Source organism: Pseudophryne corroboree, chromosome 2 (assembly GCF_028390025.1).
Source record: "Pseudophryne corroboree isolate aPseCor3 chromosome 2, aPseCor3.hap2, whole genome shotgun sequence".
NCBI classification, from domain to species: Eukaryota; Metazoa; Chordata; class Amphibia; order Anura; family Myobatrachidae; genus Pseudophryne; species Pseudophryne corroboree.
The window spans coordinates 532131512-532151760 of NC_086445.1; the positions used below are offsets into that span (position 1 = coordinate 532131512).

At 45.1% G+C, this 20249-nt stretch overlaps 1 protein-coding gene across 1 annotated transcript in view; it reads right to left on the reverse strand.

The window, feature by feature from the left end:
* The window catches only part of ADGRB2 (adhesion G protein-coupled receptor B2), a 694168-nt gene that overhangs the window by 84523 nt on the left and 589396 nt on the right, over positions 1 to 20249 (reverse strand). The window contains exons 12-14 of the mRNA XM_063954232.1: positions 8214 to 8360; positions 4548 to 4726; positions 4307 to 4350 (exon numbers count right to left, since the gene is read on the reverse strand). Of these exons, the coding sequence (XP_063810302.1) occupies positions 4307 to 4350; positions 4548 to 4726; positions 8214 to 8360 (370 nt within the window). The remainder of the gene's footprint in view (positions 1 to 4306; positions 4351 to 4547; positions 4727 to 8213; positions 8361 to 20249) is intronic.

The following is a 20249-nucleotide window of genomic DNA, read 5'->3' on the forward strand; positions in this document are numbered from 1 at the left end:
TTGGAGTGGTAGGGACCTCCATATGTGTTAAGTGGCCATGCGAGGTAGTTATCAAAGATGAAAGATAGATATATGAACTCTAAAGGCCCATACACATTAGACGATGTCGCTCTGTGAGCGACATCGTCTAACGTCTCCCCCTCCCGGGCCGGCCGGTCGGCGGTCGCCTGTACGCACTGAGCGATATGACCGCTCATATCGCTCAGTGACGTCACGCCCCCGCCAGCCCTGCATGAAGGTCGTGGACGACAGTCCACATCCTTCATGCATGCCCTACCGACAGCGACGATCGTTGCCGACCCGCGGGGCCGCACATCGGTCGTCGCTGGCGGCATACACACTTAACGATATAATGAACGACGTCGCTCAAGGAGGGGGAAAATGAGCGACGTCGCTCATTATATCGTTAAGTGTGTATGGACCTTAAGTGCAGTACCAGTTAAACACAGCACAGAGCAAAGAAACCGTTGGTGAAGGTGTGCATCCCGATGCAGCAGTACAAAATGACAATGTTTTGCGGTATTGTCAGGTTACAGGCTGAGGTAGCGTTTCTTTAATAGCACGGGTTAATAAAGCTTCGACTAACAGCTTTAAGGCATAAACTACAATTGGGAAGTTGTATAGAGTTCTAATTATCAGTAATCATATGTATTTTACAGTACACTGCGCAATTAGATGTAATTGGTGCACCCAGAAACATTATGAGTAGACAAATACAGTACAGCAAGTCCCCAGATGAGCCTCATCTTGGACACAAACAGAGCCCAGACTGTTATCATATAGCTTGTCTTCTCTGAAGTCAAATAACAGACAACGGGCCTGATTCTTAGTTGTACAGTATTGCACAGCTGCAGAGAAGTGGCTGTGCAATACCATAAAATGTATATGCTAAAGCTGAAGCAGAAAAGGCGCCTCCTGGCAGCTTCGCAGATTCTAGTGCAGTGTCCAAAGGCACAGAATTGGATCACCATCACAACCATCGACTGCAATGTTTCCAGAAACAACCATGTGAGCAAGCTGAAGCTTACTCGAACTGTCCACGTTGCAAAGCCAGGAAATCTGTGTCCTTTGATGCAAATGCCGGATTTTGCACTCGCAGAAAATATGAACAACACCCCCCCATTTCCAGGAACGCAGGTCATCCACGCCTCTGCTCCACCCCAAAATGGCCACAGCATGTCAATGATGCTGCAGCTTGGGGGAATGAGAGCAATAATGTAGGACCCATTCTGCACATGCGCAGACCCACAACAATCGAAGTAGTACTTAAACCAGGTTTGCATACTGCTCTAAATGTGGCACAATGGCATGTGTTTGCTTCACAATAGTTCTTTTAAGATGGCCAAAGCTAAGCACTGTATCTCTTCATCTCTGACTAATGAATGTGTCTGAGTGAGTCAGTATGTACATATGTGTGATTGCCTCCGTCTGGATACTTTGCAATTACCTTTCACATGAGAAGACAATAAATGGAATAATGTGAATGCACACATGCATATAAAAAGTTAAAACAAAGGCCCTCATTTACCTTGGATTGTGTATTCCAAAAACGCGAATCGGCTAATTATCGGAAGACTGCACACTGCCCGTACACGGAAGCCGCAATGTGATTGCATTGTGATCGGCGCCTCAATGATATGCGAATGCATACCCAGAGTTGCGATTGCATTGGTGGGCATATTTTATCATTTCAAGGTGGCTCTTCAGATGCGATTTTTAGCAGTAGTAGTTGTGAGACAATCGCAATTTCAGTCTCAATAGTGTGCCATGCTGAATGAGGGCCAGTGTGTGCTGTTTGCTAGTTTGTTTGTTTGTTTGTTTGTAACATTTGTTTCTTGTCTTCAGACATATATATTTATTATGTTTACAAAATATTGTTGAGGAAGGGGGGGTATAGAATTAACCATTTCCTTGTATGTTAGTTACAGACCCTGGCTACGCCTGTACCTTTGAAAAAATTGACAAAGAGGAACAATGGAATAAATATTATTGTAGGCACTCCAATTAAAGAAAAAAGCACGTTGGTAACTAGACTTCAGCTTTTGATGGCATCAGAATCTATGAAAAGTGTAGTGCAATTAGATGTAAATGGTGCACCCAGAAATTCTAGTTAGAACAGTGAATGGCAAAATAAAGAGAAAAAAAACGGGGTTCACAGGGTTCACAGTAAAATCTTTAATCCTGAGTAACGACTGGAATTCTGAGACACCAGCACGAGTTGAGATAGATTACTCAGATTAAGAAATACATTTAAAAATATCTGAGGATGAGTACAGTGCAAATCCAAATTTGGATAAGCAAAGAGTCAGACATGCCATTATTAAATACTGGAAAATATAACTTAGCCATGTGAGTGACGTTGATTGGGACAGCAGATATTACAATGCTGTAGGAAGAGAAGTACAGGAAATCTCCAAGCATATACTAACAGCAAAGCAGTAGGTAGAACAACTGTTCATTTTAATGCTGTGGTCGTGGCGTAAAACCAGGGGTATCAGAGGTCTAAATAAATTCTTAATGGAGAGAAGCTGATATGGAGCTGTAGATAACAGCCATTAGATTGATCTGCAGATATATCTATGGACGTACCGGGCAGTGTGTTGGGCATACACACTGCCCGATCCGTCAGAACTGACGTCATGAACTGGGCGGGCATTTACACACGCCCGCCCAGTTCAGCCGTCAATCACTGACGGCAACTGCAGCTTGTGTACGGGCGATCGACTGACTGCCAGTACACACACAGCGATGTGCCAATATATATTGGCCATCAGCTGTGCTGCACGGCCGATGCAATATGTCTGAACATCGCTCGTACACACTGGCCGATGGACCCGCGATATATCGGCCAGTGTGTACGCACCATTTGGGTAACTAATGTAGAAATAGTTGGGGTTTCCACAGCAGATTTGATGAAAACGTAGAAAATGTTGATGCTGTATTATATAAAAGGAAGGAAGTGATGTAGGTGACTTAACACAGACCACCACTATGCAATCCACAGGCAGAACATGCAGTCTCTTTACCCCCTTAAAGGTGCAGAGGAACACATAAAGGATTGGGAAGTTTCCTCTATATTATGATGTATGGATGGATGTATTTGTACCTGTCACTATATGATGGCAAAGATCAAGAAGAGCTCCCGATATTACTGTACTGGTGGATACTTATGAGACCAATGTCCCATAAGAAAGTGCAGTTACAAGGCAGTGAAAGAGGGCAACGTGTAGGTGCCTGTACCATAGCAAATAGTTTGGGGGGAAAAGAGTAGTGCCGGTGCAGGTATTAAAGGCTGCCAGTTAATTGCAGTGGGGTTCTGGAGACCTTTTATACCCCATCTACTTAATGATTTTGACACACATTCATAATGCCATGCAAACTAAAGTATGGTTAAAAATTGGAGGCCTAGAGCAAATCACTGTACTCTAACCAACCAAGGAGGCCACCCTACCATGGCAGGACTTAAGAGAAGTAAGGCCTGCAGTTCCTTTTCAACTCAACATTATTTAAAAAGACATCATGATTTCATTGAGCTTGTGGAAACCTACTGAAGCCAAAGGCCAGTAAATTATATCTGGAGGCTTCTAGTCCGAACAACTTAAGGAGCCCTGAAAAACTACTCTGGAAAAGCAACTGCTGCCTATACAGTTATGTATACTGCTGCAAAGATATGGACACAAATAATAAGTAAACACTTGTCTTGAATTTAGGATTACTTAGACCAGGGATTTTGGTTTCAGCACATCTCCGTTTGGACAGCTCCCTGGGCCCACAATGAAAAAGCTGCAAAAGCTTTCAGCAACAATACTTCCTGTACCCACTTCGTGGCCATAGAAGAATAAAAGAATAATAACTGCTGTTATTACATTAGCAGCGATTTTCTGTAAATCAGATTATGTATTGAAAACAAAAGTTCTGCTGTAGTCACATTAAAAAGATGGCTCTGCAGTAACTCTCCAATGCTGTAATGGTGATAAAGGAAACACAAATGATGCCAAATTAGCTCTCATTTTCAAGGTTGCAAGAGTTCAATTTCTCCTGAACTGACATAAAGAGATTGGCTTCTGCTAACAACGAAATGAGCTGCACAAATATAGCCTTTGACACACTTCTACAAGACCCAGGCAATGTGTGTGATCCATTGCAATTAGAAAGTTCCTGGATAACAGAAGCGTTCTAATTTCTTCACATAGCCAGAAAATGTACTGACCAGAATGTTTAGGAAATATGATAGAGGATGGGAAATGAAAGTCTCTTTTTACTTTTGATCTCAAAATCAATTTGTGGAACAATTAAGGTTACCAACCTTTTTGAATAATCCCATACTGCACATTGGGGACTTGAGGTACCCTGTTAGATAAGAAGCAACATTTTGTTAGAACACATTTTTTTTATTTCATGAGTTTAAAAACAAACCATGCAATATAAAGAGGGATGTACACATGATGTTACAGAGTAGCAAACAAAGGTATACAATGCACGGCAGTAAAATACAAGGAAAAATAAGGACTTGTAGGACAAGTTACTGCATTCCACATTATACTTACATTGATTATATGCGATAACTCTACCACCACCAGCTGCTCTGCAGGTTTAGTAAGAGGCCGTACAGTGACAGTCAGAACCTTTGAACTAACAGCCAGGGAATTACCGGGAGGAGGTAAGATAAGCCCGAGAGTGCGGTACAGTACTGCACCTATCACAAAATATGCAGAGTCTTCTGTCTCTGCAGTTCAAAATACAAAAGAGGATTAAACACGTATATTCCTTTATAAAACCATCCTGCCACTATGCAGCACCTTTGATGTTATCTGTGCTGTGCGACAACGCCTATCTATACAAGGTCCATTGATCCCCAGTACCTTACTTTAAGTTTCAAGTATAACTGTGGACTCCCTCGTGTTCTAATTTGGCCTGATTCAGATCTGGCTGTTCTTGCTGCTGCTGTTGCTATCTTTTGCCCAATGCAATTGCGATTATATGCTAATATGGGAAGACTGATGAAGCCGCCGATGCTGAATTGCTCTAAGGCGGGGAAACGCGTCTCATATTGACTGTGACCCGAGACCCGCACTGGTCTTCTGTCTCTGTACCGTGCTGTACCCTCCATTGCTTTTTGGATCGTCTACAACTCCGGATAAGGCTTGATACAAGGTCGTGGAGCACCAGAGCCGTTAGAGGACTGGAACCCGTCTATCAGAGGGAGGTCGCGGTAAAAACAAACTGATATTTAAAGCATGGCCATGCCTAATAGAGATTATTAATTACAACTCTGCAATACAGCTCAACTTTGCATGCATATTAATTCCATCTGCTTGGCAAATTAACAACTAGCCATTGGAACTTTTATTACACTATTTGGAGATAACCTCGTGAACTTGTAACTATTTGTGCTGCAGAAAACAAATATTGCAACAGTTATCACTATAAGGATTATCCATCTATTTTGTTGCTAATTTAAACATCTTGCTGTATTGAGTGTACTAATATTGCTGCTTATGTCTATTATATATTTCTTTTCTGCTACAAACACACTAATTAGTGTTGTGAGTGGGGAATATTTGTTTGTTTATATAATGATAGTGATTTATCAGGATCATTTTATCAATATAGCTAATAAAGGTGGTCTAGGGACAGTTTTTTTAATGTATTTTACATATTTTAATAAAGGTAATTGACTTTTAGTATTGATCAGTTTGTCAGCGCTTTTTTAGTTTTTTTTCTTTTTGCTTTGTTCACCTGTGGAGGGCGTGGTGGTCCCTCTAATTTAAGAGAGCTGCAGACAGACTGTTATTTAAATTACTGAGCATTTAAATTGGCGCCAGGAGGTACCAAGTACCATTTTTCTTTCTTTTTTGTAATATGGGAAGAAGCTAACCTATGCATAGCAACGCCCACTGCAGGCGCATAATTTCTTTTTTACAACAGTGTATAATTGCTGATACCTCGGTAGATTCATAATGCAGAGTGTGAGTGCCTCTGAACATGTGCAGGCTAAGCTGCTCTCACAAGACGCAGAGAGCTCTCCAATCGCAAGTGACAACAGAAGTGCTACTTTATGCACGCCCCGAAAATGCTATCTGAACTGCGACCGCAATAGCAATTCACTTGCTGCGCATGCACACTATGGCTCAGACGCATGCGCAGTAAGAAAACATTGGTTGATTCCCTTACAATAGCAGCACCACAACCGCATCTGAATCAGGCCCATTGTTGTAAAGTGCTCAATTGTTCACTGTGACCTGCAGGTATCAGTATACAATAAGCTGGAAACCATATAAGCCTTTGTATCAGGCTACACATCTGTGAAATAATTAACAGCACTCTTTTTGCAAGAGGATGCTAATATTAAATGTCTCTAGATAGGCAATAAACTCACATAGTAACATTAGACAAAATAAAACATTTTCTTAATATAAGCACTTATTAATTAGCCGACACTATTGGGGGTTTTGCTGCACATGCCCAGAGACAGGAGAAACAAAATCCCCAATAAATGCAGTGTTTTCACAGCTGCGATTGTGAAAACAAATGCATCACACATAATGATGCTGGATCCTGTGTGCTTTCGTGCGGAAAAAAAAGCAGGGGGCAATTTAATTGCCCCGAACTGAAAATTGTGGTAAAATGGGAATTTACCGTAAATTTTTATCACAAAAAATGATCGTGGGTAACTGAGGGGCAGATGTATTAAGCATGGAGAAGTAATAAAGCAGTGATAAATGTAAGGTGATAACGCACCAGCCAATCAGCTCCTAACTGTCATTTTTCAAACCCATAATGATTGGCTGGAGCGTTATCACTTTCCACTTATCACTGCTTTGTCACTTCTCCAGGCTTAATACATCTGCCCCTGAATTCCCAATCTACATAATAATAATAATAATAATATCTGTATTTTTACAGACAAAAATTAAATTGACAACTTAACTGACGAATATTTTCAGAAAGTGTCAGGTTTTTTTTATGATTGAATTAGGTTAAGAATATTTAAATAAAGTTTGTCCAAAATGATTTTCTAAAAAACAAACAAAAACAAAACCAAAATAAAAAATATACATATATAGAAAAAAAATCAAAAAAATCTGTGCAAACATCGATTGTCGGAAACACTGCAACCATTGCGACTTCCAGTTTCCAGGCATTAGATCCTCTCAGCAGACCCGGGGAGAAGGTGAGGAGCTGTTTTTTTTTTAATATTCCCCAGCGGCTGCTAATGTCTGCAGCCGCTGGGTGGGGGGGTGCTGTCAGGTTGACTGATCAGCAACATGGCAGGCACGGCAGTTACTTGGGGGGACGGGACCAGGAAGCAGAGGGACTGGAGGTCCCTCTAACAGCAGCAAATGCAGGAAGCTTTCTGCTGCAGCACAGTGAGCTTTCTGACTGGTTGCATCAGATGCGACCGTGTCAGGGAAAGCCCAGCCTGGTGTGGTCGCATCTGATGCGATCATGCCAGGCAAGTGGTTAATGAGCCAGTCATCCAAGCAGATAAAGTGACAAACAATGCTAAATAGTAACACTGCACCCAAGAACCAACAAAACATACACAATGAGGTGTTTACATGTATTTAGGATTGCTGTTGCTTAGCACTGCCCAGTGCTTTTTTTTCTCTGAAAAAGAGTATTGGCACTATGAAAAGTATTAGTTTTACCATCTAAATCGCTTCCAGCTTGCTGAAGGTCTGGTGGCCAGGTAAGTGTCTCCCTGGTCTACAAAGTAGCTGGAATGAGGAGCCTGGTGATATAAGTTCCAAGCAGTAGTGTTAAAATATTCCAGCGCTCATAGTACAAAAAACAGTTTCCTGAAAGAATAGGTACCGGTACTCGGTACTGTTGAGTACCGTGAGAATAAAGGCACTGGCATTGCCCAATATGGTGACTGGATAGCATGCAAAATGTGCTAAGTGGATCTTTCTTTTAATTTAATACATATATTATTTAGTTTTAGTTTAATTGTCTAGTGTTTTTAAAAGTTTGATCTCATTTTTAAGAATAGCGCTGATAATTTTAATGTACTTTGTTTCATTTTCCTTCTTCCACTAAGTGTCCAGGAATATTCTACCCAGTTGTTTTGCTTGTGTATATTGTGCATTTCTGTCTGATTTGACTTTGCCCAGCTTGTATTAAAAATGTAATCAAGTTACCACATTTTCTCACCAAGAAAAGCAAAGCTGTTCCTTATCTTGTTTCACATGCATTAAAGTGGCAGTTACCTGCATGAGGCAAACTGAGAACCTCCTTGGGAATGAAAAGTTTATCCTCAGAGTTTCTAGCCCAATCATTCATCCCACGCCGTCCTTTCATTGGAAAGTTTATGTCACTGGATATAGCAGATACAGGTTCTCTTTGAATGCTTATAACTGGTGGACACAAAAAAATAAGAATTTACTTACCGATAATTCTATTTCTCATAGTCCGTAGTGGATGCTGGGGACTCCGAAAGGACCATGGGGAATAGCGGCTCCGCAGGAGACTGGGCACAAAAGTAAAAGCTTTAGGACTACCTGGTGTGCACTGGCTCCTCCCCCTATGACCCTCCTCCAAGCCTCAGTTAGGATACTGTGCCCGGACGAGCGTACACAATAAGGAAGGATTTTGAATCCCGGGTAAGACTCATACCAGCCACACCAATCACACCGTACAACTTGTGATTTGAACCCAGTTAACAGCATGATAACAGAGGAGCCTCTGAAAAGATGGCTCACAACAATAATAACCCGATTTTTGTAACAATAACTATGTACAAGTATTGCAGACAATCCGCACTTGGGATGGGCGCCCAGCATCCACTACGGACTATGAGAAATAGAATTATCGGTAAGTAAATTCTTATTTTCTCTAACGTCCTAGTGGATGCTGGGGACTCCGAAAGGACCATGGGGATCATTATACCAAAGCTCCCAAACGGGCGGGAGAGTGCGGATGACTCTGCAGCACCGAATGAGAGAACTCCAGGTCCTCCTCAGCCAGGGTATCAAATTTGTAGAATTTTGCAAACGTATTTGCCCCTGACCAAGTAGCTGCTCGGCAAAGTTGTAAAGCCGAGACCCCTCGGGCAGCCGCCCAAGATGAGCCCACTTTCCGTGTGGAATGGGCTTTTACAGATTTTGGCTGTGGCAGGCCTGCCACAGAATGTGCAAGCTGAATTGTACTACAAATCCAACGAGCAATCGTCTGCTTAGAAGCAGGGGCACCCAGCTTGTTGGGTGCATACAGGATAAACAGCGAGTCAGATTTTCTGACTCCAGCCGTCCTGGAAACATATATTTTCAGGGCCCTGACTACGTCCAGCAACTTGGAATCCTCCAAGTCCCTAGTAGCCGCAGGCACCACAATAGGCTGGTTTAAGTGAAATGCTGAAACCACCTTAGGGAGAAATTGAGGACGAGTCCTCAATTCTGCCCTGTCCGTATGAAAAATTAGGTAAGGGCTTTTATAGGATAAAGCCGCCAATTCTGATACACGCCTGGCTGAAGCCAGGGCTAACAGCATTACCACTTTCCATGTGAGATATTTTAAGTCCACAGTGGTGAGTGGTTCAAACCAATGTGATTTTAGGAATCCCAAAACTACATTGAGATCCCAAGGTGCCACTGGAGGCACAAAAGGAGGCTGTATATGCAGTACCCCCTTGACAAACGTCTGAACTTCAGGAACTGAAGCTAGTTCTTTTTGGAAGAATATTGACAGGGCCGAAATTTGAACCTTAATGGACCCTAATTTGAGGCCCATAGACAGTCCTGTTTGCAGGAAATGCAGGAATCGACCCAGTTGAAATTCCTCTGTAGGGGCCTTCCTGGCCTCACACCACGCAACATATTTACGCCAAATACGGTGATAATATTGCACAGTTACATCCTTCCTGGCTTTGATCAGGGTAGGGATAACTTCATCCGGAATGCCTTTTTCCTTCAGGATCCGGCGTTCAACCGCCATGCCGTCAAACGCAGCCGTGGTAAGTTTTGGAACAGACATGGTCCCTGCTGGAGCAGGTCCTTTCTTAGAGGTAGAGGCCACGGGTCTTCCGTGAGCATCTCTTGAATTTCCGGGTACCAAGTCCTTCTTGGCCAATCCGGAGCCACGAGTATAGTCTTTACACCTCTCCTTCTTATGATTCTCAGTACCTTGGGTATGAGAGGCAGAGGAGGGAACACATATACTGACTGGTACACCCACGGTGTTACCAGAGCGTCCACAGCTATTGCCTGAGGGTCCCTTGACCTGGCGCAATATCTGTCCAGTTTTTTGTTGAGGCGGGACGCCATCATGTCCACCTTTGGTTTTTCCCAACGGTTCACAATCATGTGGAAGACTTCTGGGTGAAGTCCCCACTCCCCCGGGTGAAGATCGTGTCTGCTGAGGAAGTCTGCTTCCCAGTTGTCCACTCCCGGAATGAACACTGCTGACAGTGCTATCACATGATTTTCCGCCCAGCGAAGAATCCTTGCAACTTCCGTCATTGCCCTCCTGCTTCTTGTGCCGCCCTGTCTGTTTACGTGGGCGACTGCCGTGATGTTGTCCGACTGGATCAACACCGGCTGACCCTGAAGCAGAGGCCTTGCCTGACTTAGGGCATTGTAAATGGCCCTTAGTTCCAGGATATTTATGTGAAGTGACGTTTCCATGCTTGACCACAAGCCCTGGAAATTTTTTCCCTGTGTGACTGCTCCCCAGCCTCTCAGGCTGGCATCCGTGGTCACCAGGACCCAATCCTGAATGCCGAATCTGCGGCCCTCTAGGAGATGAGCACTCTGTAACCACCACAGGAGAGACACCCTTGTCCTTGGAGACAGGGTTATCCGCTGATGCATTTGAAGATGCGATCCGGACCATTTGTCCAGCAGATCCCACTGAAAAGTTCTTGCGTGGAATCTGCCGAATGGAATCGCTTCGTAAGAAGCCACCATCTTTCCCAGGACCCTTGTGCATTGATGCACTGACACTTGGCCTGGTCTTAGGAGGTTCCTGACTAGGTCGGATAACTCCCTGGCTTTCTCCTCCGGGAGAAACACCTTTTTCTGTACTGTGTCCAGAATCATCCCTAGGAACAGTAGACGTGTCGTCGGAATCAGCTGCGATTTTGGAATATTTAGAATCCATCCGTGCTGTCGTAGTACTACTTGAGATAGTGCTACTCCGACCTCTAACTGTTCTCTGGACCTTGCCCTTATCAGGAGATCGTCCAAGTAAGGGATAATTAAGACGCCTTTTCTTCGAAGAAGAATCATCATTTCGGCCATTACCTTGGTAAAGACCCGGGGTGCCGTGGACAATCCAAACGGCAGCGTCTGAAACTGATAGTGACAGTTCTGTACCACAAACCTGAGGTACCCTTGGTGAGAAGGGCAAATTGGGACATGGAGGTAAGCATCCTTGATGTCCAGAGACACCATATAGTCCCCTTCGTCCAGGTTCGCTATCACTGCTCTGAGTGACTCCATCTTGAACTTGAACCTTTTTATGTAAGTGTTCAAGGATTTCAGATTTAAAATGGGTCTCACCGAGCCGTCCGGCTTCGGTACCACAAACAGCGTGGAATAATACCCCTTTCCCTGTTGTAGGAGGGGTACCTTGATTATCACCTGCTGGGAATAAGGCTTGTGAATGGCTTCCAATACCGCCTCCCTGTCGGGGGGAGACGTTGGTAAAGCAGACTTCAGGAAACGGCGAGGGGAAGACGTCTCGAATTCCAATTTGTACCCCTGAGATACTACCTGCAGGATCCAGGGGTCCACTTGCGAGTGAGCCCACTGCGCGCTGAAATTCTTGAGACGGGCCCCCACCGTGCCTGAGTCCGCTTGTAAGGCCCCAGCGTCATGCTGAGGACTTGGCAGAAGCGGGGGAGGGCTTCTGTTCGTGGGAAGAGGCTGTCTGCTGCAGTCTTTTTCCCCTTCCTCTGCCCCGGGGCAGATATGAGTGGCCTTTTGCCCGCTTGCCCTTATGGGGACGAAAGGACTGAGCCTGAAAAGACGGTATCTTTTTCTGCTGAGAGGTGACCTGGGGTAAAAAGGTGGATTTCCCAGCCGTTGCCGTGGCCACCAGGTCCGATAGACCGACCCCAAATAACTCCTCCCCTTTATACGGCAATACTTCCATATGCCGTTTGGAATCCGCATCACCTGACCACTGTCGCGTCCATAACCCTCTTCTGGCAGAAATGGACATCGCACTTACTCTTGATGCCAGAGTGCAAATATCCCTCTGTGCATCTCGCATATATAGAAATGCATCCTTTAAATGCTCTATAGTCAATAATATATTGTCCCTGTCCAGGGTATCAATATTTTCAGTCAGGGAATCCGACCAAGCCACCCCAGCACTGCACATCCAGGCTGAGGCGATTGCTGGTCGCAGTATAATACCAGTATGTGTGTATATACTTTTTAGGATATTTTTCCAGCTTCCTATCAGCTGGTTCCTTGAGGGCGGCCGTATCAGGAGACGGTAACGCCACTTGTTTTGATAAGCGTGTGAGCGCCTTATCTACCCTAGGGGGTGTTTCCCAACGTGCCCTAACCTCTGGCGGGAAAGGGTATAATGCCAATAATTTTTTAGAAATTAGCAGTTTTTTATCGGGGGAAACCCACGCTTCATCACACACCTCATTTAATTCATCTGATTCAGGAAAAACTACGGGTAGTTTTTTCACACCCCACATAATACCCTTTTTTGTGGTACTTGTAGTATCAGAAATGTTCAAAACCTCCTTCATTGCCGTGATCATGTAACGTGTGGCCCTACTGGAAAATACGTTTGTTTCCTCACCGTCGACACTGGAGTCAGTGTCCGTGTCAGTGTCTGTATCGACCTGAGGTAACGGGCGTTTTAGAGCCCCTGACGGTGTTTGAGACGCCTGTACAGGTATTAACTGATTTGCCGGCTGTCTCATGTCGTCAACAGTCTTTTGTAAAGTGCTGACACTATCACGTAATTCTTTCCATAAGACCATCCAGTCAGGTGTCGACTCCCTAGGGGGTGACATCACTAACACAGGCAATTGCTCCGCCTCCACACCATTTTCCTCCTCATACATGTCGACACAACGTACCGACACACAGCACACACACAGGGAATGCTCTGACAGAGGACAGGACCCCACTAGCCCTTTGGGGAGACAGAGGGAGAGTTTGCCAGCACACACCAGAGCGCTATACAGTGGCGCACCCAGGGGGGGTTTCCGAGTACCCAGAAACCCCCCTCCACCAAAAAAAAAAAAAAAAAAATTTTTTTTTTTTTTTTTTTTTTTTTTTTATGCTGCATGAGTATTGTTAATGGCTGTCTAGCGTCCTCTGCAGCCTGCTCTCTTCCTGGTGGCACTTGTAAGTGCTTCATAAAAGTTTACTTTATTTTAATTATAGTACATATATATCCATGTGCAGTTTGTGCATACATATATACACATGTATATACATACATATAAACACACACACATGATATATATATACATGCATATATATATACTTGTACTGTATGTATATATATATATATATTATCCTTTATTTATATGGCGCCACAAGGGTTCCGCAGCGCCCAATTACAGAGTACATAAATAATCAAACAGGAAAACAGCAACTTACAGTTGATGACAGTATAGGACAAGTACAGGGTAAATAAACATAGTGACATCAGCAGATGACACTGGAATAAGTATCAGGTGGCAGAAGACTGCTGGAGTTGATGCAGTTGAAGATTATTAAAGTAAGACAAAGGATAAGCACATGAGGGAAGAGGGCCCTGCTCGTGAGAGCTTACATTCTAAAGGGGAGGGATAGATAGACAGAGGTGACACAGATGGGGTACATAGAGAGCGTAGAACAGAGGGTTAGGATGAGATTTGGCTGGGTTTGGTGAAGAAGTGGGTCTTGAGAGCCTGTTTGAAGTTTTATAGAGAGTTGGAGAGTCTGAGGGGGAGAGGTAGGGAATTCCAGAGAATTGGAGCAGCACGTGAAAAATCTTGGAGGTAGGAGTGGGAGGAAGTAATCAGTAGGCAGGAGAATCGGCGTGCATTAGCAGAGCGAAGAGGACGGGTGGGAGTGTAAAGGGAGATAAGGTCAGAGATGTAGATGGGAGAGGAGTGGGTGAGGGCTTTGTAAGCGAGTGTGAGAAGCTTGAAATGGATATATATATGCATGTTTAATATGCTATGTGTATAATATATATATATATATATATATATATATATATAGGTGTATATACGGTATATATGTGTACATATATAGATAGATATATATATATATATATATATATATATATACATACATACACACACACACAGACACACTAGTTTTACGGACCCAGCATGTACTGGGTCACCTCAGTCCCCGCCCCCGTGCTTGGCTCCACCCAGTTCTGGAAACCCCCCCATGAAAATCCTGCGTTTGCCACTGCTATATATATATAGGGATAACCTTATATAAGTGTTTTTCCCTGATATAGCTGCTGTATATATTTATCTGCCAAATTAGTGCCCCCCCTCTCTTGTTTTACCCTGTTTCTGTAGTTCAGGACTGCAGGGGAGAGTCAGGGAGCCTTCCTCCAACGGAGCTGTGAGGAAAAAATGGCGCCAGTGTGCTGGGGAGATAGGCTCCGCCCCCTTCTCGGCGGCCTTTCTCCCGCTTTTTTATGGAAAAATTGGCAGGGGTTAAATGCATCCATATTTCCCAGGAGCTATATGTGATGTATTTTTTGCCAAAAAAGGTGTTTTTATTGCGTCTCAGGGCGCCCCCCCCCCCAGCGCCCTGCACCCTCAGTGACCGGAGTGTGAAGTGTGCTGAGAGCAATGGCGCACAGCTGCGGTGCTGTGCGCTACCTTATTGAAGACAGGACGTCTTCTGCCGCCGATTTTCCGGACCTCTTCAGTCTTCTGGCTCTGTAAGGGGGCCGGCGGCGCGGCTCTGGGACCCATCCATGGCTGGGCCTGTGATCGTCCCTCTGGAGCTAATGTCCAGTAGCCTAAGAAGCCCAATCCACTCTGCACGCAGGTGAGTTCGCTTCTTCTCCCCTTAGTCCCTCGGTGCAGTGAGCCTGTTGCCAGCAGGTCTCACTGAAAATAAAAAACCTACTTTAAACTTTTACTCTAAGCAGCTCAGGAGAGCCCCTTAGTATGCACCCTTCTCGTTCGGGCACAAAAATCTGAGGCTTGGAGGAGGGTCATAGGGGGAGGAGCCAGTGCACACCAGGTAGTCCTAAAGCTTTTACTTTTGTGCCCAGTCTCCTGCGGAGCCACTATTCCCCATGGTCCTTTCGGAGTCCCCAGCATCCACTAGGACGTTAGAGAAATTAACAGTAGTCACAACTCTGCTAATGAAACAAGTACGCCACCATTTAAAGACAAATAACTAAAAAAGTGGCTCTCCAAAGAAAAAGAAATAAAACACAAGTATTTACTGTAAAGTACTGATACTCTGGTCAACACAAACCGAATTTTACCCACAAGAACAAGCTTGGCCAACATTTTCCATTGTTTTAAGAGTGAAATGTCACTTAACTGCAGTTCATTTTGATATATACACAAATGTATTAATATAATGTTTGTTAGTAACAAAGTTATTTGCAGGATAGATATCCTTTTCTGATGTAGTAGGCTCTTAAATAAAATTAATATCCCTTAGTTTTTAAAGATCTGTAATAGATAATACCATACAGTATACAGTAAAAATAAGATTTTACTTACCGGTAAATCTATTTCTCGTAGTCCGTAGTGGATGCTGGGGACTCCGTAAGGACCATGGGGAATAGACGGGCTCCGCAGGAGACATGGGCACTTTAAGAAAGAATTTAGATTCTGGTGTGCTCTGGTTCCTCCCTCTATGTCCCTCCTCCAGACCTCAGTTAGAGAAACTGTACCCGGAAGAGCTGACAGTACAAGGAAAGGATTTGGATAATCCAGGGCAAGATTCTTACCAGCCACACCAATCACACCGTATAACTTGAGATAAACATACCCAGTCAACAGTATGAACAACAACAGAGCAACAGGTCAACCCTGATGCAACCATAACATAACCCTTATTTAAGCAATAACTATATACAAGCATTGCAGAAGAAGTCCGCACTTGGGACGGGCGCCCAGCATCCACTACGGACTACGAGAAATAGATTTACCGGTAAGTAAAATCTTATTTTCTCTAACGTCCTAGTGGATGCTGGGGACTCCGTAAGGACCATGGGGATTATACCAAAGCTCCCAAACGGGCGGGAGAGTGCGGATGACTCTGCAGCACCGATTGAGCAAACACAAGGTCCTCCTCAGCCAGGGTATCAAACTTGTAGAAATTTGCAAAAGTGTTTGAACCTGACCAAGTAGCCGCACGGCAAAGCTGTAATGCAGAGACCCCTCGGGCAGCCGCCCAAGAAAAGCCCACCTTCCTAATGGAATGGGCCTTAACTGATTTTGGCAGCGGCAATCCAGCCGCTGAATGAGCCTGCTGAATCGTGTTACAGATCCAGCGAGCAATAGTCTGCTTTGAAGCAGGAGCACCAAGCTTGTTGGAAGCATACAGGATAAACAAAGACTCTATTTTCCTGACCCTAGCCGTTCTGGCTACATAAACCTTCAAAGCCCTGACTACATCAAGCAACTCGGAATCCTCCAAGTCCGTAGTAGCCACAGGCACCACAATAGGTTGGTTTATATGAAAGGATGGAACCACTTTCGGCAGAAATTGTGGACGGGTCCGCAATTCTGCTCTATCCGCATGGAAAACCAGATAGGGGCTTTTATGTGACAAAGCCGCCAACTCTGACACACGCCTAGCCGAAGCCAAGGCTAATAGCATGACCACCTTCCACGTGAGATATATTTTAACTCCACCGTTTTGAGTGGTTCAAACCAGTGGGATTTCAGGAAACTCAACACCACGTTAAGATCCCAAGGTGCCACTGGAGGTACAAAAGGGGGCTGAATATGCAGCACTCCCTTTACAAACGTCTGAACTTCAGGTAGAGAAGTCAACTCCTTTAGAAAGTAAATGGATAGGGCCGAAATCTGGACCTTAATGGACCCCAATTTTAGGCCCAAATTCACTTCTGACTGTAGGAAGTGAAGGAAACGGCCCAGCTGGAATTCCTCCGTAGGGGCATTCCTGGCCACACACCAAGCAACATATTTTAGCCATATACGGTGATAATGTTGAGCTGTCACGTCCTTCCTAGCCTTTATCAGTGTAGGAATGACCTCATCCGGAATGCCTTTCTCCTCTAGGATCCGGCGTTCAACCGCCATGCCGTCAAACGCAGCCGCGGTAAGTCTTGGAACAGACAGGGCCCCTGTTGCAACAAGTCCTGTCTTAGAGGAAGAGGCCACGGGTCCTCTGTGAGCATTTCTTGCAGATCTGGATACCAAGTCCTTCGTGGCCAATCTGGAACAATGAGTATCGTTCTCACTCCTCTTTTTCTTATTATTCTCAGCACCTTAGGTATGAGAGGAAGAGGAGGAAATACCTAGACCGACTGGAACACCCACGGTGTCACCAGGGCGTCTACAGCTATCGCCTGAGGGTCTCTTGACCTGGCGCAATACCTCTGTAGTTTTTTGTTGAGGCGGGATGCCATCATGTCCACCTGTGGCAGTTTCCACCGACTTGCAGTCTGTGCGAAGACTTCCCGATGAAGTCCCCACTCTCCCGGGTGGAGGTCGTGTCTGCTGAGGAAGTCTGCTTCCCAGTTGTCCACTCCCGGGATGAACACTGCTGACAGTGCGCTTACGTGATTTTCCGCCCAGCGAAGAATTCTGGTGGCTTCCGCCATCGTTACCCTGCTCCTTGTGCCGCCTTGTCGGTTTACATGAGCTCCTGCGGTGATGTTGTCTGATTGAATCAGCACCGATTGGTTGCGAAGCAGGGTCTCCGCTTGACTTAGGGCATTGTATATGGCCCTTAGTTCCAGGATATTGATGTGAAGGCAAGTCTCCTGACTTGACCACAGCCCTTGGAAACTTCTTCCCTGAGTGACTGCCCCCCACCCTCGGAGGCTTGCATCCGTGGTCACCAGGACCCAGTCCTGAATGCCGAATCTGCGGCCCTCGAGAAGGTGAGCACTCTGCAGCCACCACAGGAGAGACACCCTGGCCCTGGGGGATAGGGTGATTAACCGATGCATCTGAAAATGTGATCCGGACCACTTGTCCAGTAAGTCCCATTGAAAGGTCCTCGCATGGAACCTGCCGAAGGGAATGGCCTCGTATGATGCCACCATCCTTCCCAGGACTCGAGTGCAGTGATGCACTGACACCTGTTTTGGTTTTTAATAGGTTCCTGACCAGTGTCATGAGCTCCTGAGCTCTCTCTATCGGGAGATAAACCCTTTTCTGGTCTGTGTCTAGAATCATGCCTAGGAAAGGCAGACGAGCCGTAGGAACCAACTGCGACTTTGGAATATTTAGAATCCAGCCGTGTTGCCGTTACACTTCCAGAGAAAGTGCTACGCTGGTCAGCAACTGCTCTCTTGATCCCGCTTTTATGAGGAGATCGTCCAAGTATGGGATAATTGCGACCCCTTGCTTCCGCAGGAGCACCATCATTTCCGCCATTACCTTGGTAAATATTCTCTGTGCCGTGGAGAGACCAAACGGCAACGTCTGAAATTGGTAATAGCAATCCTGTACCACAAATCTGAGGTACGCCTGATGAGGTGGATAAATGGGGACATGAAGGTATGCATCCTTTATGTCCAGATACACCATAAAATCCCCCCCTTCCAGGCTTGCGACGACCGCTCTCAGCGATTCCATCTTGAACTTGAACCTTTTCAGGTATATGTTCAGGGAGTTCAGATTCAATATGGGTCTGACCGAACCGTCCGGTTTCGGGACTACAACATGGTCGAATAATAACCCCCTCCTTGTTGAAGGAGGGGAACCTTGACCACCACCTGTTGAAGATACAATTTGTGAATTGCAGTTAACACTATTTCCCTCTCGTGGGGGGAAGCCGGCAGGGCCATCGGTGAGGGGGCATCTCCTCGAAGTCCAGCTTGTATCCCTGAGACACAATATCTATTGCCCAGGGATCCAACAGGGAGTGAACCCACTTGTGGCTGAAATTTCGAAGACGTGCCCCCACCGGGCCTAGCTCCGCCTGTGGAGCCCCAGCGACATGCGGTGGATTTTGTAGAGGCCGGGGAGGACTTCTGTTCCTGGGAACTAGCTGTGTTGTGCAGCTTCTTTCCTCTGCCCCTGCCTCTGGCAAGAAAGGACGCACCTTGGACTTTCTTGTTTCTTTGTGATCGAAAGGACTGCATTTGATAATGTCATGCTTTCCTAGGCTGTGCGGGAATATAAGGCAAAAGATCAGAATTACCAGCTATAGCTGTGGAGACCAGGTCCGAGATCCCTTCTCCACACAATCCTCAGCCTTGTAAGGTAAACCTTCCATATGCCTCTTAAGTCGGCATCACCTGTCCATTGCATGTTCCACAGGACACGTCAAGCAGAAATCGACATAGCGTTGACTCTAGAACCCAGTAGACTAATGTCTCTTTGGGCATGTTTTATATATATATCTAAGACAGCATCTTTTATATATATATATATCTATATATATACATATATATATATATATACATACTAGGGTCTCAATCTCTGCTGATAAGGTATCTGTCCACGCTGCTACAGCGCTATAAACCCATGCCGACACAATCGCCGGTCTGAGTAGTGTACCAGAATGTGTGTAAATGGACTTCAAAGTACTTTTACTGCATGCTATCTGCAGGATCCCTGAGGATAGCTGTTAAGTCAGCGCTACTTTTTGGGCAAACGTGACACCCTAGGGGAAGATTCCCATCGTATCCTGGCCCTAGTAGGGAAAGGATACTCCCTGAGAATTCTTTGTGGGAAACTGCAGTCTCTTGTCTGGAGATTCACGCTCTTTTTCTTCATGAGAGGAGGGAAATTTACCTCAGCTTTCTTCCCCTTAAACATGTGTACCCTTGTGTCAGGGACAGATGAGTCATCAGTGATATGCTAAAAATTTTTATTACAATAATCATATATTGAATACTTTCCTGCCATTTTGGCTGTAACTTTGCATTATCGTAGTCGACACTGGAGTCAGACTCCGTGTCGATTTCCGTGTCTATTATTTTGGATAGTGAGCATTGAGAGACTCTGAAGGTCTCTGCGACATAGGGACAGACATGGGTAGATTCACTGTCTGTTCTCTAATCTTTTGTGCAATAAATTTACCTAAGCATCTTAATTTCACATATCCAAACAGGTGTCGGCGTTGTCGACGGAGACACCACTCACACAC